The sequence below is a fragment of the Narcine bancroftii genome, chromosome 9 (genome assembly GCF_036971445.1).
Source record: "Narcine bancroftii isolate sNarBan1 chromosome 9, sNarBan1.hap1, whole genome shotgun sequence".
Taxonomy (NCBI): domain Eukaryota; kingdom Metazoa; phylum Chordata; class Chondrichthyes; order Torpediniformes; family Narcinidae; genus Narcine; species Narcine bancroftii.
Genome location: NC_091477.1, coordinates 11839346 through 11855230, shown reverse-complemented (window position 1 = coordinate 11855230; position 15885 = coordinate 11839346). Strand labels below are relative to the sequence as shown.

Genomic DNA, 15885 nt, shown 5'->3' with positions numbered 1-15885 from the left:
CTCAAGGTGATCAGTGGGAGGGGGATTAGTTATGTCACAGATGCTTCCCCAGCGTCACTGTTAAAGTTTGTTTTAAATATCCACTCAATGTCCAGCAACTTCTGGCATCAACTCTTGATGCTGCTCCAAGCCCAACCTAATAGCTGTTTCCATCTGGGGGGGGGCCAGAAAAAAATAATTCAGAAGGTGACATTTCATTAGAGATCTATTGTACAAAAGAATATTTATGTATTTGTAAAGGCCCTTTCAAACCGCCATGTAAAATGGGGTTGGCCGGGCAATTTGCCCGGTTGTCGCCCCAGCTGCCTGGCAGTTAGAAAGGGTCCGGCCTGCTCAACCCCGTCGGAACCCAACCGGGTCCCTGACCTACCTCAGAGGTCGTCGGGGAACCCAGCTAAGCTTACCTAGGTCTCGCCCATAGGCCATTCAAGCAGGAAAATGGCCGGCCCGGTGACATCTGAGCGCGCGACACTGGGCAGCCGGCGACTGAACGTTCGGCTGTACTTCCAGTGACGCATCATTGTGGGGGCGGGATCGCCCTTCAATCACTGGGTTGGCAATTTAATGGGTCCATCCCCCTACAATTTAAAAGGTGCTTCCAGCACCTTTGCTCAATCCGAAATGGAAACCCATGTATGAAGTGCGTTTCTGTGGACTAGGGGGTTCAAGGTGAAAGTTCATGTTGGAGCCCTGATCCTATAGGTCACCGAAGCCGAAACTGAGAACTGCGTGTGAAGCCCATTCCTATGGGGTGGTGGGTTCAGGTTGAAAGTGAAAGATTCTAAAATGGTTCACACAAATTGGAAGATAACACATGTAACTCCAGTACTTAAGAGGGAAAGAGAAAACAATAGATGAGTCAGCCTGAAATTAATAATCGGAAATTAACAGGATTTGGCAGGGTTACCGGATTTCTAGAAAAAAAAATCATGTTTTATATTACTGTTGATATATTTTGAGGTTGTAACATGCAGAACAGATGGGGAAACCAGATTCTGTGGAGTATTTGGACTTTCGGATGGCATTCAATAAAATGTCACATAAAATATTGTCAAAATAAATTTGAGCATATGATGAAAATTGTAAGAGAAACAACTAAAGGTGCTGGGATTCTGAAATCAAAACAGAAAATGCTGCAATTACCAGGTCAGGCGGCAGAAGGGTCGATTCTTTTTCTCTTTCGACAAATGCCTCGGGCTGAGTGTTTCCATAATTTTATGTTTTCTTTATATTAGAGAATACAATATTATATCATAATGGATTAAGGATTGGTTAATCAACAAGAAAACCAGAATAGGAATACTGTGAATGAGGTGGGATTGGTACTAGGGTCATAGCTGAATACAATTTATATCAATGATTCAAATGAGGAGACTGAGTGCAATGTGTCCAAATTTACTGATGAATGCAAAGTGAGGTAATACTGTGTTGCAGGGAATGAACAGTAGAATGTAGAAAGGCGAGATGAATGGCAAAGACATGGCAGACAGAATATAATGTGGAAGTATCTCAGGCAGAAAAAATAGAAAGCCTGAATACTTTTAAATGATGAAAGACTGAAAACTGTTTGTGTTCAGAGACCTGGGCAAGAGAATTTGAATGCAGGAGTGCGGATGTCTTCCTCCAATTCCGTAGAACTCTGATGTAACTACACCTGGAACATTGCAGACTCAGCAGCAAAGAATGGATGTTGTCTTGATAGAGAGAATGCTATAAAAATTTACCAGATTAATTTCTGATATGTTAGGTTAGTTGTATGAGAACAAGATAAGTAGGCTGGGACTGTACTGTCTGGAGTTTAAAGGAGGGCGAGAAAAACTCAATGAAACAACATACAGTTTTTACGAGGTTTGACTGGGAGTTGTTGGTCCCCCAAACTGATGTCTTGAATCATAGGGTTTAAAACAAGGATGAGAAGAAATGTCTTCAATCAGATGGTAGTGAATCATTGGAATTCTCTACTTATGAGGGCTGTGAGCATTTAGTTGTTCAAAGTTGGAGCTATAAGTTGTCACCGCTCATTTTCCTCAACTTGCAGTAACAGCCCTAGATTGGACTAACCATGCAGTTGTTCTCTGTTTTGTTGTCTGGTGTGCTGTGACTACAGTAGTCACATTCCTTTCTTATCTCCAGAAAAATCAGCTACAATAATTTCCTTGTTCACTTCCACACTATTACTTGTGCTATTCCCTCAAGGATCTATACTTGTTCACTTCCTATTTCTCATCTATATCCATCTGAAAGCACGTTATCACTTTCACTGAAGATACCATCATCACAGCCTCTAAGTTGTAACTTTACACAGGTTGATCAGAAATTTCCTCCATGTAAATATTAGGAAGACAAAAGCTATTGATATATCTCCATCTCAGATTTGTTCTATACTCATTGTCTCCTGGTAAGATTATTCGTGAACTAGACTGCTCAAGGCCCTGGCGTTATGTTTGACCTCAAGATGAATTTTTGAACCCATAATCCTGCTGTTACTAAGACAGTTACTATTTACTGTTACTATTTCCCTCCAGCATTGCCCAACTCTAATTATTCAAATTCTTGCATGGACTCACCTCTCCCAGAATCTATATTCTCCTCCAGCCACATCACCCCCTGAGATACTAAGCTCATCCAATTCTGGCCTTGTGAGCATCCCTAATGTCAATCATTCTACTATTAGCAGTCAAGCCTTCAGTTTTCTAAACACTAATCTCTGGAATTCTTTTCTTAGATTTCATCTCTCTTTACCATTCTTTCTTTAAAGACGTTTCTGAAAATCCATTGCACTCAGCTTCAAATCTTCTTATCAGAACTTTCCTACTTCTAATCTTCAACAGTCCTTGGAACATTGAACATTTCATCATGTAAAGGATGGCTAATACAGTATGTTCTTCTATCATGGTTTGATATGATAAGCGCTTTTGCCAAAATTTTAGATTTTTTCATCTTTTTTGGCCAATTTCTGTATCTAAAGCAAACAATAAGAAACTGGAAGGACTGAGAAGATCAGGCAAGATTAGGATACTGCCTGGTCTGCTGAGTCCTTCCACCTTCTCTGTTGGCTGAAGAATCCAGCATCTTGCAGTTCCTGTGCTTCTCTATGTTAAAATCTATGTCAAAATCTTCCCTATAGATATTGCCTCCTCAAACAACTGAAGTGCAATTTGTGAATTACAATCATGTTTTCTGAAATCTAAATTGATTAGTTCAATTTGTATTTGTCTTTGCCTGAAATTTTTGAAACTCAGATTTCCTTTATTTTCTCGATTTTGTCGATTAACCAAATCTAATATATACATTGGTACAAGACTGAAGGTCTGCCACTATGAAATGTTTTTTTTTTAATTTATCATTCACACGACGTTGCCTTTTGTTGACTAGGGTACTTTTTGCCCCTTCCTAGTTACTTGCAGTAATCTATCAACTCTTTCTCTCCAGAATGGAGTTGCTGAATCTGACCACTGTATTTCCTGAGGTGTCCAACAAAGAACCCAGTCAGGAAATTGATTTCATGTACTGCACTTCTCAGGATGTCTGGGACTTACAAGTTTACTCCTCTCAGGAAGTTTGAGACTTCTGCATTTATGATTTCACTGATAGCAACAAAGGAAATAGTGTTAGATCACTTGGAAGATCTGTGTAATCAGAAAATGCTTGATGTAAAAGTAAGGTGCTATTCCCCAAGTTTTCATTCAGTTAATTGGAATAGCCAGGAAGAGAGTGCAATAGGAAAATAAAATGCAAAGGTACCTGAAGCTCACACTTGAAGCTTGGGCAGTGGTGTTCAGCAAACCAATCTGCTCATCTGCATTTGGATGCAAAAACCATAAGAGTAGTGAATAAAGTATAATAAATTGAAAGAAAATAATTGCAAGTCATTTTTACATCCCCACAAAAGAAGAGTTTAAAGAGCATGTCTCACATCTCCTGCATCTGCATGCTTCTAGACAAATATATTACAAAGGGAATGAAAAATTTTTATTTATCGCCAGAACAGGGGTTTAATTGAGTTGACGTGATTATTTTGGATAATATTTCAGTACTTCTGCAGTTTTTTCATATCTGGAATATTGCAAACATTACAAAAATTATTTTGTTTTCTAAATTAGGATCCAAACAGAAGCATTTAGAACAGTGGTTCTCAACCTTTTTCTTTCCACTCACATAGCACTTTAAGTATTCCCTACGCCATAGGTGCTCTGTGATTAATAAGGGATTATTTAAGGTGGTATGTGAGCGGGAAGAAAAAGGTTGAAAACCACTGGTTTAATCGTACCTCATTGACTCGTTATGTGCACGGTATCAGAACTCCAAAGGAAATGGGCCATTGACAATTTTTCTCAAGCAAAATATTTAAGTAACAATTGTGTCTAGAGCAGTGATTCTCAACCTTCCCTTCCCACTCACATAGAACTTTAAGTAATCCCTTACTAATAACAGAGCACCTATGGCATAGGGATTACTTAAAGTGGGATGTGAGTGGAAAGAAAGAGGTTGAGAACCACTGATTTAGAACTGATGCTTTTAGGACTTCGTACTGCGAGATTGTACTTCTCATGACGACATTATTATGTCACAAGTTTGCATTAACGTGCATATATACTGGTTAAAGACAGGGAGCGAAGCCTGTTGGAACGTGAATGCCAGTTTTGTGAAATCGATAAAATATGACGGTAAACAGAAACATTACTTTAATGTCCATGTTGTGCTGTTCTCTTACAAATGACAAGAAAATTAGAAGTTAGCTCTGCCATTGTCCAAGCACAGGTCAGACATTCTATTTTAATTGCAAACCGTTTTCAAGTGAAGACCATGCTTGATTACTCAACAATACCAGTTAGAATATGATTACATGAAAGCACTTTTGGAAAGGGTTGTTGCTACAATTATATTTCTTGCTTATGCATTTAATACATTATACTTAGTACAATGATATAAATTATTTAATATAACTTAAAGTCACTATATTCTATTTAACGAAGGATGAGGCAGGGTACAAAGTCAGGGGAAGCCTTACTAAATTTCAGCCTAGGGGCCCAGGTGGTAGTTAATCCGCCACTGCACTTAATCCATATCCCACTATACCCCCTCCCATCCATGCACATGTCCAAATTTTTCTTAAATGTTAAAATTGAGCCCACATTCACCACTCCAGCTGGAAGCTCTTTCCATACTCTCACTACACTCTGTGTAAAGAAGTTCCCTGTAACGTTCCCCTTACGCAGTGGTTCTCAACCTTTTTCTTTCCACTCACAAAGCACTTTTAAGTAATCGGCGCTCTGTGATTTGTAAGGGATTGCTTAAGGTGCTTTGTGAGTGGGAAGGGAAAATTGAGAATCACTGCTCTAGACCCAATTGTTACTGAAATATTTTGCTTGAGAAAAATTGTCATTGACCCAGTTCCTTTGGAGTTATGAAACCGTGCACATAATGAGTCAATTAGGTATGATTAAAACAATGGTTTTCAAACTTTTTCCTTCAACCCACATACCACCTTAAGCAATCCCTTACTAATCACAGAGCACGAATGACATAGGAAATACTTAAAGTGGGATGTGAGTGGAAAGAAAAAGGTTGAGAACCACTGCCCTTACACTTTGCCCCTTTTACCCTTAACCCATGTCCTTTGGTTTGTATTTCACTAAACCTCAGTGGAAAAAGCCTACTTGGATTTATCTATACCCATCAGAATGTTGCATATCTCTATCAAATCTCACTTCATTCTTCTACACTCCAGGGAGTAAAGTCATAACCTATTTAATCTTTCCTTCTAACACAGTTCCTTAAGTCCTGGGGCATTCTAATAAACCTTCTCTGCACTCTTCCAATCTTATTCGCATCTTTCCTGTAGTTAGGAGACTAAAATTGCACCCAATATTCCAAATGTCTTCTACAACTTTACCATAATATCCCAACTCCTATGCTCAAAACTTTGATTTATGAAGGCCAACGTGGCAAAAATTATTTTTATGACCTGATCTACCTGTGACACTACTCTAAATATCATACCATTTACTGTGTATTGTTATGTATATCTCTTAAAGAATGGCCTCACTCGAGAGAAACATTAAGCACTCTTTATTCTGATCAAGATGTCATCTCACTCAACACGTGTATCAAATGTAACTAGGACGTCACGAAGACATTCTTCCCCCACAATAATAAGATTGTGCTTTCTTGTAATTATCTATACAGTTTAAGTCATAGCACATAGTCTTTGCGATGATTCTCAAATTTGGATGATTCCTGGATCTTCTCAGAGATGAAGAATACAGAATAGGAGTACGAACTTTCGACTTTTGTATGCTTTTAGTTGGAAATAACAAAAAAGTGTTATGAGTTGTGCCTTGTTTATTTCCCAATTGCTCAAATGACATTAATTAACCCCTTGCATAACAATTTATAATGCCTTTACGAAACCATCTATCCAGAAACTGATTGTCCTTTGAAAAAGATATGAGGAAAAATTTCCAAAACTACATCTCCGACAGCTTACACAATTCGGCCAAATATTGGCTCACTGTTTTACCAGCCTTTTGCTTTTGGTATAGTCAGTCTCTCTATATTCCACAAAACATCCTTCTGCCATTTTCACTATTTAATATTTAGTATCAAAGTAAATCTATTATCCAAGTACTGTTTATTCTGACTCTTTTGTTTTCTTCATCACAAATTTTTTCATTGATGACAAACACTTCCTTTCATCCCATTGCTGCTCAACATCATCCCAGTCGTCGTTTTCGCCTCAAAAATTCTCACCTTCAACGACCTCTTTACTTGAAGTCCCATTGTCCTGAGTGTAGAATATTTTTTGATCCACATTGCTAATTCTGTCATGTGTTTCTCACATGTGTTTCTCTTAAAGAATCGCCTCACACGAGATAAACAATTAGCCCTCTTTATTCTGATCAAGATGGCATCTAACTGAACACTTATATTGAATGTAACTTATTACATGATGATACACGGACACGCGCATTCCCATAACATATATGTCCTACCTTAGTTTATCCTTCCAAAATGCAACTTCTCATACTTGCCTGCATTAAATTCCATCTTCCATTTTACTTCCCATTTTTGCAGCTGAATTAGATCCCTTTCAAGGTTTCTTCATTGTTCACCTCACCTCTAATCTTTGTGTCATCCATTGAATGTTAAGTCTGACGGCTTACTAACGAAGAACAAGAAGAACTGCCATTTTTCCAGGGGAAATATGTGAGGTCTGTGAATTGGCAAGCATTCAGGGCCCTTTCATCCATTTAAGAAAATGAAAGCCAATCCGTAATACTGGTTTGGGTGACAGCATCTCCAGAGAGATGTAATGAAGACAGAAGCTGAGAGAATGGAATGGAATTCTTACAAGAATCAAGGTCAGATCTGATTGTTGGTGAGCTTAGAGTAGATTTTGGTCAATATCCAACTTCCAGAGAAAGGAGATGGTGAAGATGAAAGGAAGTATTGAAAGTGGACCATGTTAAGACTAAGTATTTCCAGATTTTCATGGTGTTCCGCAGAACCTTTTGAATAGTGAATATGTTAAAATAAAATATTTAATGTCAGATCATTCAGATGGTTGGAGGTAGGTGGTGGAGAATGGGTGCCTCTTAAAAGTAGAAATAATGAATCCATAGATTGTCCTGGTGGAGGAGAAATGTATGTAGGAATTTGACATTCTTGGTAAAGTGAAACCAGTTGGCGCTTGGAAGTGATCAATGGTAAACATGACAATGGAAACTAATCCATTTTTTTTAAGGTAGGAGCAGGCAGTCCTCAGAGAATGTGACGTAAAAGCAGGCTCAGAGATTTCAACACCATATTGTGGCCTTCCAATGCCAAACATTTCCTTCTTCCTTTATTTTTACTATTTTAGCCCTCATTGAAAAAAAAATCACATTTATGCATTTTGTAGCCAACTTTCTCTTCAGGGAAATAAATCTTTACCTTCCTGTGATGTAATTGTTTCTGATTCCTTTGATTTATTTTTCACAGCGAGGATTGCCAAAATGTGTTTTTGTCTTCATTTAATCAACTTAATGTTCCCACCTTTTTATACAAAAGATCAGTCTGTTCTTCTAAATCTTTTAACTTATGAATTGATTTTATTTCTTAACTTCTACATGCAATCTTTTGTGCCAAATTCATATTATTTGCTTATTAAACTCATCTAATTCTACCTTCAGTTGTTTTGATTGGGTTTCTTTCCTTCCTAAATGATGTTACAGTTATCTGTTCATATTATTTCTTTGGTACTTTGGCTTTGTTACTGTTCAAATGTAAACTAACTCTTCAGAAATGCACATTTTCCTGATGAGTGATGTAAATGCCTTGTAAAACAGAAACCTTCTTTCTTACATCTTTCTTTTTAACCATGATCTCAACTGCCCAATCTTGCTATTTTATTTATTCCAATTTGACTGGAAAAGTAATGTGAAGTTTGTTGTTCTTGTATCTGTTTCTTGGTACCTTTATGGAAGGTGTATACACTTGTAATATTGTTGTATTACAGCTTCTCCTTTTCTTGCCATAATCTTTGTAAGCCTTTACAAAATAATTCTCACAAAACCTTCCAATCCACAAGTCCTTATATAAGATACTTATAAACTGTAGTTAGTGTCGTAATGACTTCCAATTTGCAGACTTAATTATTGACCGGTGATATAGATACACAGAATCACAGAATAATTGCAGTGTGGAAGGAGATCATTTATTTGGCAAATCTGTCACTCTGCAGAAAGGGTAATCCAACTAGCCTCACTTCCTTGTTCATATTATCCAGCTCCATTTTGAACACTGCAGTTGAAACTCTCCATTTCTACCCTAACATTGTATTCTATGCCCTAACCACTGGCTATCTAAAAGAAAGTTTTCCTTCTGTTACTTTCAGCTCTTTTGACAATTACCTTCATTCTATGTCTCCTTTTTCTTGATCTGTTGAAAGTAGAGGCTAATTTCTGTACAAAAGGCAAAATCTGGAGAAACTCAGTGCATCAAACACCATTTGTGGAGGCAAAGAAATGGTTGACATTTCTGGTTGGGCCCTGCATCAGGACTGAGAGTGAAAGGGAGAGTGAAAGCATAACGAGGTGAGAGGGGGGAGTGAGACTGGGGCTGGTTGGTATAGGTTGAATGAGGTGAGGTGGATGATAAAAGACAGAAAGGGAGAGACAGAGGTCGAAAAGTGGAAGAACAATTAACATGTGAAGCCAGGATCCAAAATGTTACTTCTCCCACAGAGGTGACCTGACCTGCTAAGAATGCCATCATTTCTTTTTAATTTCAGGTTTCTACCATATGCTACTTTTTGATTTTCATTTACCAACTCTAGTTCTTTCAGTTGACTGATGGAGTGGTAAATAGATGAATTGGATATGTTCTACATTATAGACAATACATAGGGCAGCCATTGTGCACTGGTGATGGAGGGAAAGAATGTTTGGAGTTGTGAATGAGTTATCAATCAAGTTGGCAGCTGCTTTGTAATGCATTGTGCTGAGTTTCTTGAGAGGTGTTGGAGCTGCATTAATCTATGTGTGGTCCAAGGCTGTGATGAGATTTAGAGCAGAGTGTTCCTGACAAGATCAAAACTGGGCATATGTGAGAAGATTATTGGTAGATACTGCTCAAAAGATCTGTCATTGACACCTTTCTTGAAGGTGACAGAAAATGCAGAACTTTACAGAAAAATAAAGTACGTGTTACAAATTGGAACTCTTTCAAAGAGTTGGCGTGCAGGATAGATTGAGTGAATTTAGTACAGGTACTGTGTTTTCTATGAACCTAATTGGCAACAATAAACCATGCCTAAGAATTAATAAATAAACAATGAAGAACTGTGGTGACATAAATCAGAAAATAAGCAAGATTAACAATAAATTCAGAACTAACAAATGTGATATTAAAGTTTCAATTCATCTCTTCATGTGACCAGATATATTTGACCCATTGTCTGAACATGGCAGCGTTCCATATGGAGGCTTTAAGGAAACAACGAATCCTTGACAAGAAGATTTCAAAACAGGAACTTTTGGTGGAAAAAGTAAGGACAGTTTTTCACCCAAAATTTTAGAATACTACAAACAAGACACAAAGATAATTCTAGGAACTATTACTAGTGAGAATAGCATGCCTGTTAAATTAAGAATAGGGTTGATAATGCCAAATTAGTTATGTGGTCAACTTTTCCCAGGTCAATGAGCTGTGATATTCTTCAAAATTCTTGTTTGTTAACAATATTGATAACATATTTTACAGATGAATTATAGAGCAATGCCAATGTATATGATTTGTTATGTTATAAAAGAAAGTTTATTGCAAAATCAATAATTTCCTTGGTAAAATCCAAAATAAATCTAGCAATTTGGTTTTTTTTGTTTCATATTCCTAAAAAGGGAGATCTAATGAGTAGCAACTACCCGTAAGCACTTTAACACAAAAAAAATCTGCATGGGGTGGACAAATTTAAATTTTTGATTACAATGGTTTGACTATGTTGAGAGTTTAAGGAGGCATCACTATGAATATTTTGTCCTGATTAATGTTTAAAGAAAATCACATGCAGATAAGCCATAAAACGGTGTCTGGTCCCAGCCCCTCTAGTCAAGCTGCTCCAGTACAGTTACAACAATGTGGAAAATTGTCCTAGCAGGTGTTGATCACAAAATGTGGGACATATCCAATTCATCATTCAACTCTCAAACATCAACAAATGAAGAAAGGTGACATTGACAGATCTTTTGAGCAGTATCTACCCCCAATAATCTTCTCACATATGCCCAGTTTTGATCTTTATCAGGAAGGCTCTGCTCTAAATCTCATCACAGCCTTGGACCAAGCATAGATTAATGCAGCTCCAACACCTCTCAAGAAACTCAACACAATGCATGACAAAACAGCTGCCGACTTGATTGATAACTCATCCACACCTCCAAACATTCTTTCCCTCCATCACCAGTGCACAAGGGCTGCCCTGTGTATTGTCTATAAAAGGCACTGCAAAACTCTATTCATACAGCACCTCCCGAACCTGTGGCCTAGATCACTCACAAGCACAAGAGCAGTATACACATGAGAATCCCACCTGCAGATTTTCCTTCCAAGTCCATCCTGTTTAGGGAATGCATTTACCATTTCTAAATCCTGGAACACCCTTGCCAACAGCTTGATGAAAATATCTTCATCAGAAGGACTGTAGCAGTTGAAGAAGGTAGTTCACCTTCAACATGCCAAGGGCAATTAGAAATTGTTAATAAATAATGGTTGTGCTAGCAAAGCCCAGATTTCAGTAAGTGAATAACTTGGAAATTAATGCCAAAAATTGTCCTTGTGATAATCAGGTTTAAAGTTTATGTCCCTCTATAATGTTCCAATTATTGTTTTCTGTGTAGAACGTCAAAGAGCATTTTAAGATAGCTGAATCAGAAGGGAAAATAACTCGTCATAGAATCTGCAAGACAGAAGTAAGTTATTCTGTGTCTGTAACTTGGGATCAATGCACAGTAATAGTGGCTCAAAATGTAACTTCTGTTCAGTTTCATGTGCTGTGAGTGTGTCAGTGCAAAGAAACAATTTGTAATGTAAAGCTTTAGTTCTGGGAGACCATTGTCACATCTTCTTTTTGTTCTGAAATTCCTTTTCTTCTAGACAGAATCTGGGTCCTATGGAAATTCAAAGTCCTACAGGATTTCAGAGTCCAGTGGAAGATCAAAAATGGCACCATCCAGTTCAACTCTTTCTACAAAAAGTTCAGGAAGATCTGCATCTCTCAGTGAAATTCCTGAAAAATTAAAATTCAAGGATCAAAAATCTAGGTAAGGAATATCAGTTAAGGGAAGGATATTTGCATAGTTATATTTTTAATAAGATTGGGGTATTTTGGAACAATATTTTCTAAACATATAAGAGAAGCTGAAAAAACTCTTTATGGTGTATCATAAATAGGAATGTAAAATATCTAATCTGTGCTTAACTTAGGTTTCTACACTTTATGTTCAAAGTTTTCAGTATTTAAGACACTGAATCAATGGATTTTGAACTTGAAGTTCCATGATATCTCTTCCTGCCTTTAATCCTTTCAAATATTTTTCCTGTTTCTGAAAGGACAGATAGTTCTTCTCAAGATTCTACTTTTAAAAAGGTAATAGGGAGAATCCTGGGAATTATTGACCAATGAGTTTTACATCAGTGGTGGGCAAACTATTGGAAACTATTATTAAGGAAAAGATTTACGAGCATTTAGAGAAGTACAGTCTTCTCAGGGATAGTCAGCATGGTTTTGTGAGCCTAATTGAGTTTTTTTAAGGAGGTTAAAGAAGATATTGATGAAGATAGTGTGGTAGATGTGGAGTATATGGATTTTAGTAAGGCATTTGACAAGGTTGCTCATTCAGAAAATCATGAGACATGGAACCTTGGCTCTGTGGATTCAGAATTGGCATGCCTGTAGATAGCAGAGAGTAGTAGTGGATAGAAAGTATTCTGTTTGGAGGTCAGTGAGTAGTGGAGTCCGGTCGGGATCGGTTCTAGAAACCCTGCTCTGTGATTTTTTTTAATATAAATGACCTGGACGAAGAAGTAGAGGGATAGGTCAGTAAATTTGTGGATGATACAATGTTTGGAGGTGTTGTGGATAGTGTTGAAGGTTGTCATAGGTTACAACAGGATATAGATGGGATGCAGAGTTGTGCAGAAAAGTGGCCGATAGAGTTAAATCCAGATAAGTGAGAGATGATGCATTTTAGAAGGTCAAATGAAGGCAGAGTGCATGGTTAATGACGTAGAAGAACTGAGGGAATTTGGGGTCCAAATCTACAGATCTGTCAAGGTTGCCGTGCAGGCTGATAGGATAGTTAAGAAGGCTTATGGTATGCAGGGCTTCATTATTTGGGGGATTGAGTTCAGGTGTCATGAGATCATGTTGCAGCTCTATAAATTTCTAGTGAGACCACACTTGGAATATTATGTTCATTTCTGATTACCTCATTACAGGAAGGATGTGGAGGCTATGAAGAGGGTGTTGTTTGTGGCAGAAATGTAGCCTCCCCACCTGTCTGAAATGTGTGCATTGTGGGTGGTCATGTGTCATCCCCATCTGAAACTTATTCAATCAAGGTTAGACTCTAGCCACCCATTAGTGCACACCTTGCCGTTGGCTAATTTAAATCACCTAGCTTCATTAGTGGCTAGATGCACAGATTAGCACTGTATATAACACCAATGCACAGCACATTCTTTCCCTCTGCCTCGTAGTCCAAGCCCTGGACATCACTCCATGCTAGGTCGCTTCTGTGGACATTACAGGTAAGGTGAAGCTGAGAAGTAGTATTGTGATAGATTGATACTTCCAGGGAGCTGCACCCCTGTTGGTCAGGAACCAGGTGTGTGTAAGAGACTCTGTAGTGTGTGAGCATGTCAAGTATAGGTTCACCTATACCTCTAACCGAGGTCAGAGGTAAATGTTTATATCGTTGTTTAAGTGAAATAGTAATTTGATGTGTTAATTAAAATTATGTGTGATTGTAGCACTTGTGTCCAGCACTCATCCCTCTGTGAACCCACCAAAACTGATACTTTTCCCAGCATTATAGAGGGTGCAGAGGAAATTCACCAAGATGTTGCCTGGATTGGAAAATATGTCTTATGAGACAAGATTAGTAGAGCTCAGGCTTTTCTCTTTGGAATGAAGAAGGATGAGAGATGACTTAATAGAGGTCTACAAGATTATGAGAGGCATAGATAGGGTAGACAGCCAGCACCTTTTTCCCCAAGGTGGGAGTAGCAAACAGTAGACTACATCTGTACAAAGTGAGGGGAGGAAAGTTTAGGGGAGACATCAGGGGTTAGGTTTTTTAATCAGAGAATTGTGGGTGCCTGGAATTCATTGCCTGGGGGGTGGTGGAGGCTGGAACAATAGGGACTTTTAAGAAATTCTTAAACGGGTACTGTACATGGGTGAAATGAAAATAGAGGATTACGAGGTAGAGAGGATTTCTTTTATTTTTGTTACAATATATAGGTCGGCACAACATTGCGGCCCGTACTGGGCTGGAATGTTCTTGTACTTGTTCCACAGGTTTAACTGATCTGTGAAAGTAGATGAGATCCAAGGAATTTCCATTTTTAACCATATCTTCTTGCCACATGGAATGAGTGTCTTCTTCAACTTGTCATCCTCTGCAGGAGAAAATTGTACAAATTTGTGGCCTTCTGAGAGTTTGCACATATAAACTTATGCCCCCTCAGAAAATTATGCATCCTTTCATGCATCTTAAATCTCATCCGCTAATTAAATTAAAATATTTCTGTGAGGAATTAAGGAATCTGAAAATCTGATTGGACTATTTCTAAAGATTAAAGCATTTAATAGAACAGTTTACTAATCCAGCAATGCAAGGAAACAAAATTGTCATGGCTCATGGAGTTCAGGGCTTCAGAATATTGAAATTAAATTTTAAATTTGGAGTAAGTGCACGGTAAGAGGCCTTTCCAGCCCACGAGCCTGTGCCATGCCTCAAATATGAGGATATCCATGTTCATACCAGTATAAAAATTAATTCTAAAGCCTAATGACATCATGACCGTGGGTTGAAGCAAAAAGTGATATAAATTGTGCAACATTACTTAGACTGCATATTGCAACTCAGGAAAGGTGGATACCGTAAATATCACCACTACCCTGATCTAACTAAATTAGTTGAGAACAGATTGCATTGTCCAGATCTTTTCATTGTCTAGACATTGCATTTTCAGTGAAGGGGCAGCAGGGTTAGCGTAATGGTTAGTGCGACACTGTTACAGCGCCAGCAATCGGAAAGGGGTTCTAATCCCATGCTGCTTGTTAGGAGGAGTATGTACATTCTCCCTGTGTCTGAATGGGTTTCCTCTGTATGCTCTGGTTTCCTCCCACCCTTCAAAAAACATACTGGGGTCAATTGGACGTCACAGGCTTATGGGCCTAAAGGGCCTGTTATTTTGTTGTATGTCCATGGAAAATTGACTAGAGATCAGTCTGAGTATTTAAAATGGGGAAAGACTCACTTCTGTGGATGGAAACAAGGTAAACAATAAAATCTGCAGATGCTGAGTCTAATGCAGGGCACAAGAGTGCTGGAGAAATTAAACAAGTCATGCAGGATCCATAGAAAGTTAAAGGCATTCGACGTTTCAAGCCTGAGCCCTTCTTCGGGGTGCTGAAAATCAGGCAGACACCTGAATAAAAAGGGGAGGGGTGAGCAAAGGGAGGACCACAGGCTAACAGGTAAGAAAGAGGTGGGAGGTAGAAGAGAAAGAGGTCACGAAGTGATGGCTACTGAGCAGAGGCCGACGAAAGGTGGAGACAACTCAGTTTTGGCGTAATGAAATCCAGAACAAACTCAAAACCTGGGTGTTCAGAGTTGATCACAAAATGTTCCTCCTCCCACACAAATATTTTCATGTGCAGAACATGCATGTTGGTGAACTTCAGTTGATTTAAAACATCAACCAGGCATCTGTGGAGAAAGAAGCATTTTTTGTCAATTATCCTCCATTTGAAGTAGGAGGTTGGATATTTCTTCTATTTTTTTTCCATCCCTTTTCCTTCTCTGAAACATAAAATCTACTTCTCTACTCCATAAATGCTAACTGTCATGAGTATTTCCTCAATTTTCTTTATATTTCAAATTTCCAGCATCTTCACTTTAAAGCTTTAAGGGATATGGATAAATGGGCTTAAGCTGTTCCGAGTTGAAAATTGAAGGTCTATTTTGTTGTGTGTTGTTATTTATAGTCAAGTAAACAGTAGAGCTGGTAGATGGAAATGGGAATAAATAAATACTATGTGTTAAAATGTAGTAGCCAGCTTTTAATTTTGTTTTCCCTTTAGCTTCCATTAAGTTTATTATCCTTATTAATCAT

The 15885-nt window shown here is 38.1% G+C and overlaps 1 protein-coding gene across 3 annotated transcripts in view; it reads left to right on the top strand.

Annotated features, from left to right (window-relative positions):
* LOC138743206 (uncharacterized) overlaps positions 1 to 15885 on the top strand; it is a 32957-nt gene that overhangs the window by 1009 nt on the left and 16063 nt on the right. The window contains exons 1-4 of one of the 3 annotated variants that reach the window (XM_069898161.1): positions 74 to 186; positions 9923 to 10030; positions 11379 to 11450; positions 11635 to 11801. In XM_069898161.1, the coding sequence (XP_069754262.1) occupies positions 88 to 186; positions 9923 to 10030; positions 11379 to 11450; positions 11635 to 11801 (446 nt within the window). In that variant the 5' untranslated portion in view covers positions 74 to 87. Of the gene's footprint in view, positions 1 to 73; positions 187 to 9922; positions 10031 to 11378; positions 11451 to 11634; positions 11802 to 15885 lie in introns of those variants that run through there. The other 2 variants (XM_069898160.1, XM_069898162.1) reach the window with 2 other exon arrangements.